The sequence below is a fragment of the Vicia villosa genome, linkage group LG2 (genome assembly GCF_029867415.1).
Source record: "Vicia villosa cultivar HV-30 ecotype Madison, WI linkage group LG2, Vvil1.0, whole genome shotgun sequence".
NCBI classification, from domain to species: Eukaryota; Viridiplantae; Streptophyta; class Magnoliopsida; order Fabales; family Fabaceae; genus Vicia; species Vicia villosa.
In genome coordinates this window covers 75,997,665-76,005,603 of record NC_081181.1, presented here as the reverse complement: position 1 = coordinate 76,005,603, position 7,939 = coordinate 75,997,665, and the positions used below count along the sequence as shown (strand labels likewise).

The window sequence follows — 7,939 nt, the reverse complement described above, 5'->3', positions numbered from 1 at the left end:
AATAGTCAGTATAAACAATAATTTTTGAACCAAGTAAATACGACCTGAATTTATCAAAAGCATAAACCACAGCCAACAACTCTTTTTCGGTAGTTGCATAATTCATTTGGGCTGGATTTAGGACATGACTAGCATAATAAATTACATGTAACAGCTTGTCTTTTCTATGTCCTAAAACAGCCCCTACGACACTATCACTGGCGTCGCACATAATTTCAAAAGGTAAAGACCAATTGGGGGTTATGACCACAGGAGCAGTAATCAGCTTACTCTTTAGAGTCTCAAAAGCGGCCAGACAGTTACTATCAAAAGTGAATGATTTATCTTTTGCTAGCAAATCATTTAGAGGTTTGGCCACTTTTGAGAAGTCTTTGATGAATCTTCGATAGAAACCTGCATGTCCTAAGAAACTCCTTATCCCTTTTTCATTCACTGGTGGTGGAAGATTAGCTATAACCTCCGCTTTTGCCTTGTCCACTTCAATCCCCTTGTGAGAGATTTTATGTCCGAGCAATATACCTTCCTGCACCATAAAATGACATTTCTCCCAATTGAGACTTAAGTTAGTTTCCTGGCACCTTTTTAAAACAAGAGAAAAGTTAGTTAAGCAATGATCAAATGAGGAACCAAAAACAGAAAAATCATCCATAAACACCTCCATATTCTTTTCGAGCATGTCAGAGAATATGAATGTCATACATCTCTGAAAAGTAGTCGGGGAATTACATAGCCCGAATGGAATTCGTCTGTAAGCAAAGACGCCATACGGACATGTAAATGCATTTTTTTCTTGATCTTCCGGAGCTACAACAATCTAATTGTACCCTGAATATCCATCCCGAAAACAATAGTATTCATGTCCTATAAGTCTTTTTAACATCTGATCAATAAAAGGGAAAGGAAAATGGTCTTTCCTTGTTGCAATGTTGAGCCTCCTATAGTCAATACACACTCTCCAACCTGTTACTATACGAGTCAGAAATCAATTCATTCCTCTCGTTTAGAATCACAGTCGTGCATCCCTTCTTGAGCACCACATGCACCAGACTAGCCCAGGAGCTATCAGAAATAGGATAAATTAATCTTGCATCTAGAAATTTTACTACCTCTTTTCTCACTACTTCTTTCATTGCAGGATTTAGCCTTCTATCGGGTTGCACCACTGGTTTGTGATCGTCTTCCATCAATATCTTATGCATGCACAATGTGAGGCTAATTCCTTTCAGATCACCAATGCTCCAACCTATAACACTTTTATATTTCTTCAGAACCTGTATCAATCTCTTCTCTTCATTTTCATTTAACCCATAACTAATAATAGCAAGACATTTGGTTCGAGAGTCCAAAAACACATACTTAAGATTTTCTGGTAATTGTTTCAATTCAAAAATTTTACCTACTTTGTCATCCTTTTCTGACTTAGTTTCTGGTGAAATTCTCGGGACCTCCCACCGGTGTGGTTTAGATTTCAACCAAGGATGGTGTGAATCCAATATGGCAAGAATTCCTCTCTCTGATTCATTCTCATTGTCCTCTATTTCCTGTTCGGACATACTAAGAACTCTCTCTAAAGAAGATTTAGGAACCTGGCTTCGAACAGCTTTCACCACCATGTTATCAATAACTTCAACAATATGACTTGTCTCTATGTCTTCTTTGTGTTTCATAGTGTCCCTTACATCAATTTTTAGCTCTTCATCATAGACTTTGAGAGTCATGGTACCTCCCTCCATGTCTATCATAGACTTTGAGAGTCATGGTACCTTTATCATCTTTCGGCATCTCAAGAACTACAAAATCAACAGGAAATACAAATTTATCAATTTTAACCACAACATCCTCAACTACCCCATAGGGTCTATTTACTGAATGATCTGCAAACTGAAGTGTCATCCTGGTGTCTTCCACATATCCTATGTCAAGTTTTTATAAATGGACAACGACATGAGACTCACACTTGCCCCTAAATCAATTAATGTTTTCTTAAAATATCTATCTCCGATGGTGCACGAAATAGTCAGTGAACCTCTATCTGGCTTCTTTATTGGAATCTTCATACCCTGTAAAATAGCACTACTAGTTTCAGTTAGAAGAATAGGGTTAGTATCAATGGTACGCTTCTTGGAAATGATATCCTTCTTGAATTTAGCATAGATAAGCATATGTTCAAGTGCTTCAGAAAATGGAATATTGATTTCCAATTTCTTGAACATCTCCAGGAACTTCTCAAAATTTTTCTCATGTTGTCCCTTTTTCTTTTGTCTTTGTGGGAATGGGAGCTTACTGATGGGCTTTGGCACAATGACTTTTTCTTGCTCAGCAGGCTGAATTACAATGGGTTCATCTGTTGGAGTATTGTCTTCTAAGAGTTCAAGATCCACTTCAAGTGGTAGATCTTCCTCTTCAGGAATTTCAGCACCTTTGGCACTTCGTGTTGTCACAGCATTCACAATTTTATTATCTCTCGGGTTTGTTACTGTTGCACTAGGTAGGGCACCTGGGGCTTGAGAATTTGTAATCTGTTGTGCTATAGGGCACCTACTTAGCGGGTTGTTGCTGGTACTATTGTTGTTGAGGTTGACCCTGATACTGAGTTTATGCTTGTTGTTGAGGTCTCCCTTGCTGATATTTCCAACCAAAGTTTAGATGATTCTTCCAACCCGGATTATAAGTATTAGAATAAGGATTATTCTGCCTGAGGACATTTATCTCTTCAACTTGATGAACAGTTGCGACACAATACATGGCAAAATGGGGTCCTCCACAAATATCACAAGTAAATGCTGGAGCTTGTGGTTGGGTTGGTTGAATTTGGGCTACAGTCTGGGTTCCCACATTCATGGCTTTCAGTCTTCTCTCAACCTCAGGTCTACTATCCTTCTATTTGGCTCACAGTACGGTCATATAGCTCCAAATGCTCATTCGCAGCTATTGCCTCAATGATCTTTCTGATACTAGTTGCTGTTGTAAAGATTGATGAACCATCGGCAGCTGTACTAATGAGTTGCTTGGTCTTCATCTTCAGCCCATTTACAAAGTTTTGCATTTGTTCAGTTGCACCCAAAATATGAGTGGGACGCGCAACCAGTAGCCTTTTGAACCTTTCATGCGAATCTCCCAATGATTCACCATCCTTTTGTTTAAAATTCACAATGTCATATCTGTTGCGGATGTAAATAGAGGCAGGAAAATATTCATTAAGGAAGGTGGTCTCCATTTGTTCCCAAGTAGTTATACTTCCAGCAGATAGAGAATAGAACCAATCTTCAGCATCTTCCGACAAAGGAAACGGAAACATTACCAATATCTTAGCTTCCTTAGAATGACCCTCAATTTTTAACAAAGTGGTCATGGTGTGAAATCTTTGAAGGTGCTTGTTGGCATCTTCATTGATTTTTCCACAAAAAGGTCTTTTCTCTAGTTGTATGATAGTAGTAGGATGAAGTTGAAAGTAGTCCATAGTCACTCGTTGATTTACAATTGTCAGTCGTCTGGCTGGGGCATTTGCTCTTCCGTAATCTCCCAAAAGTCTCTCTGCTGGAGGCGGTGCGCCTGCCATCATAATTGTTTCTGGATGAGATTCTGTATCGGTATCAGTTCCCGTGTCCAGATTTTCAGAATGGACAGAACCTTCTACGAGCTCGGTTTTCTTTCTTGCTTGTCTAAGTCTTTCTCCCAATGTCCTTTCAGGTTCTACGTCAAAATGAAAATCAGCTGAGGCCTTACCTTGCATAAACAGATTAGCAAACTATTAGTGGCAAATAAAAATAAAAACAAAATATAAGACTAGAGGAAAATTAAAAGAATTATAAAATTTTAGTTGCAGAACAACAAAATTTTAATTGAAATAAATCTGTGAACTCTATTATCTTTGGCAGTCCCCGGCAACGGCGCCAAAAACTTGATCGGAAAATAGCAAGGGTACTATTTTTACCGATGAAATAATAAAATGGGATAATCCCAAATATCGAATCTCGAGGACTGTGTGACGATATAAAGTTCGTGATAATTTTAATTAAACAAAAAGCCTTTGGGGTTTTTGAAGTTGGTTATATTCAACTCAAGAGTAATTAAATAAAGCAATAAATAGTGAAACGATTAATGAATGAGAACGAATTGCTAGGTTCGAGGGAGTGATTCGTCTTGTAATGCCTCTGACGGATCAATGCAATTACAACTTCAATAAGATATGATTACCGATTCTTAAGAGCAGTAATCCTAAAGCCTTGGTGAAGAGTTCATTGACAAGCATTACCTAATTACTATGTCCATAGATAATTACGGTCGTGATCAAGCTATCTATTACCAAGAATATCCGGTTCTGATAAAGTATTCCTAGTCCTAGGTCATATATTATTATCAGATGCTCTTATTCAGTTCCATAAACAATTACTGTCCAATTTAAATGTTCATATATATTTAAAATCCGTGTTTCCAACGGATTAAGTATAACGCACAGTAATAAGAACAAATCATAATTCTGAAATTAAGAAGTCATTGCATTCATACCATCAAAGTTAATACAATCAGAAACAGGTCACCCCCTAGCAATGGAGGGTTTAGCTACTCATAATGGAAAATAAAACAATGAAAAAGAATTGTTGTCATTACAAAATCTGTCGAGGAATCAATATTCAATAGTGTAGACTCTTGAATGATGTGAAACCCTTGCCAAATTCTGAATTATCCAGCTCTTCAGATGCGTTTTTCGTTGTCCAAAATGTCCACCCGTGAAAAATAACGTTTTCTACTTAAATAGTGCAGCTTGGGCTTTTTAGCCAAATTGGGCCCTCATACGCGCATGGAACAGAAGCATACACGTATGAACATAAATATTTTTGCACTTTAAATCTCTAGAGGGCGTATGGGACGCCTACTAGCCAAGTCGATACGCGTATGACATTACCACACGCGTATGAGCAAAACCATATTTTGCCTTGAAAATCTCAGAACGCGTATGAGGTGTGTAACATACTATTTTTTTTAGATTTTATTTAATTATGATTATTTGATATTTGATAATGGTTTGTGTATATTTAATTATTGTTTGAGTAATAATTATTTGATTGTGTGGTAATATATTACTTAGCTAATTAATAAATGGTAGAATTTTATTAGAATTAGCTATTGGGCTTAGTGGGAATTAGAAATAAGAATAGTGGATGGGTTAAGCCCAATGAGATAATGAGAGTTAGAAGAGAATTAATGAGTTAACCTAAATTAGATTGAAAGATAGAAAGAAAAGTAGAGAAGAGAAAAGAGGTAAAAGAATAGAAGAGAGAAGAGAAGAGGATTGTAGATTTCTTGAAGTTAGAAGGAGAAATTCAAGAGGTAAGGGTTTGAATCCAAGTTCTTATAGACTATATGATTGGGTAATGTGTGTTTGTGTAATCTTTCATCTCTTCATCTCATAGTTTTGGAAAATGTTAGGGTTTATGATAAAACAATAAGATTTTATGATTTGTTCATGTTTAAAGTGTTGTATGAATGACCCATGGTTAGAAACATGATTAAGAACATCATATGTGTGCCAATTATGCTTTTAATTGATGTATGGATTGTGTTTGGGTTAATGGGTGTTGTATGAGGGGAATGGGGAAGAAAATGGTGATTTTCTGAGTTTTACGCAGCATAGGCCGACCTACACAGAGGTTTGCGTCGACCTGTGCAGCCTAAAAGGCAAAAATCTGGGTTTCTGATGAATGCGTCGACCTATTGGGTCAGCGTGCACATACCCGAGGGTGGCAGGAGTTCAATGCGTCGACCTATGTTTTCTTTGCGTCGACCTGCAGATTCTATTTTTGGCAGATTTTTGTAAAGGCCATAACTTTTGATCCGTAGCTTTGTTTTATGCGTCGTTCGAAGCGTTAGAAAGCTATTGTGATATTCTATATAATAATATAGGATTTAATTGAACTTGATTGATTAATTGTGACGTTATTATATGGAATGTCATGTGATTGTCTTATGTGTGTTATGTTTGTATGTGATGTATAACAATTGTTGGAACACTTTGTGTAGATGTATTCATGATGTATGTGATTGGATATATGATGGTTGTTATGGCTTGTTACAATTGTTAATTGTGTTGTGAATGTTGTGTACAATTGGCGGATAATTCATAGAGTTGGATTATGGTGGTATGCGGTAAGTTAAGATTGATGAGATAATCTTAATTGCATAAATTGTTGGTATTTGTACATACATTCATAGGATGGTCGGCTTTATGGTGGAAGCGGTGAAACTTGGGATCACATGGTAAGAAACGTTGATCCTTGAGTGGAAATAGGCGTAGAAGACGTGATCCTTAATTGGAGATAGACGTATTGGCTTTGATCTTGTCCGGATCGGGAGCATGGCTTGGATTCTAAACAATGAATCGGAAAGCGGTGAAACATTGGATTCACATTGTTTTGGAGTGATGATTGGTATATGATATGTGAATTGCTTAATTAAGAAGTGTGATGAATAGTAAAATGTATGCTTGTTTATGTTTACATTTCCCATTATTATGTTTTCTATAAGAAGTTGAATTCTCACCCTTCTGTTTGAATGTTATCCTTCGTTGATAATGTGCAGGTTCCAACGAGTAGTAGCTTGTCCGAAGATTTAGCCGAGGAGCTCCTGAGTTTGTTATTGGATTAGGTAGCGAGTCATATGCTCTGATCATGTAACACTTGGGGAGATTTTATTTAGACTTATGCTTATGTTTGGATATTGCTATTCCCTGTGTTTTGTTGGATATTCGGATGTATTTGTTTGAGATCTCGGATATGTTGTTTAAGGCTATGTGGCCAAGATTATGGATTTAAATGTTAATTCTAATTTGGTTGATGAATATAGTATGGGATATATTAAGTGAAATTTTAATAGCAATCCAATTGTTTTCCGCAAGCGTTTATGCATAATGTATGAAAGCATGAGATATACATTTGTGTTACAAATATGATCTTTGCATATTAAGAGTGTTAGATGTTTTATTTTAGGTTTTCATTGTGATGAAAATAACATGTGACTCCCTTTTCCTTATGCATGATTACTCTGTAAGATTGAATGATATATTTGGGGTTAGAAAAGGGGTGTTACAAGGTGCGCAACTTTGTTGAGCCATACGGGTATCATTTGTGCCATAAGCGTATGGCCTTTCTTGCCTTAGATGTCCTACTTTCTCCACTTGCCTGGCCCAGTTCCGTGCTCTAGATTTTGAACATCCATACTCTCGAACCTGAAACCAACACAACTATACCAAAAGAGCGTAAAAAGAACCAGAAAGAGATTACTGTGAACAAAATATACTTTGACACAGTACGACTCAAATGACTAAAAATCATGTGTTAAATCAGACAGTCTTACCTGAATTTCTGCTTTTTAAATGGTGAAATACTAACACAACTGGTGACTGATCAAACCTAATCAAAAAATTTGCAACATGTTGATCTTTGTTTATCCATGCTTATTTTTGTACACGATAGTTGATTTTAATCCATGTCTTGTTGTAATACGGTGAACTGACTTTTTTATCGAAATGTTGCGGATAGCATGAGTCGCCACCGACTTTTATTTTATCCAATATATAGAAAGGATAAAAGTACAGAAAAAGACCTTTTAAAAAGATTTTGAGTTCAGGGAGTAAGTTATACAAAGGTAAGGTGTAAGGCACCCTTTGCATCCATGGTTTTCCATGGGCTCTTAATTGCTTAGCTCACTTGTTTGTTTGAAATTGTTTGAAGTGTCGTGTGTGAATAGTAAAAAGATTTTGTTAAGGACTTTAGCTTGTAAATAAGCGTGGCCTTGTTTTGAAATTGTTTTGAAATAGGAGGTGTGAAAAGTAATTTGAAAATTTGATTTGAATTTGAGCAAGCAATTGAGAGAACCTACCCTAAGTTTGTCTTTCTTGTTCTTTAAGTCTTTCGGGCGGAAGGGTCTATCCATACCATGA

General features: G+C 36.6%; 1 protein-coding gene across 1 annotated transcript; it reads right to left on the bottom strand.

Moving 5' to 3' along the window:
- Positions 1-1,913: 1,913 nt before the first annotated feature.
- Positions 1,914-2,841, bottom strand: LOC131649396 (uncharacterized). Its single transcript, XM_058919157.1, has 2 exons — positions 2,744-2,841; positions 1,914-2,622 (listed from the first exon to the last, which is right to left on the bottom strand). The coding sequence occupies exons 1-2, from the start codon at positions 2,839-2,841 to the stop codon at positions 1,914-1,916; spliced, it is 807 nt and encodes a 268-aa protein (XP_058775140.1).
- Positions 2,842-7,939: the final 5,098 nt, after the last annotated feature.

Coding starts and splice junctions, on each gene's coding strand:
- LOC131649396 (XM_058919157.1), bottom strand. CDS start 2,841: ATGAATGTGGGAACCCAGACTGTAGCCCAAATTCAACCAACCCAACCA. Junction 2,623..2,743: donor GGAGGACCCCATTTTGCCAT/GTATTGTGTCGC, acceptor TGGAAATATCAG/CAAGGGAGACCTCAACAACA.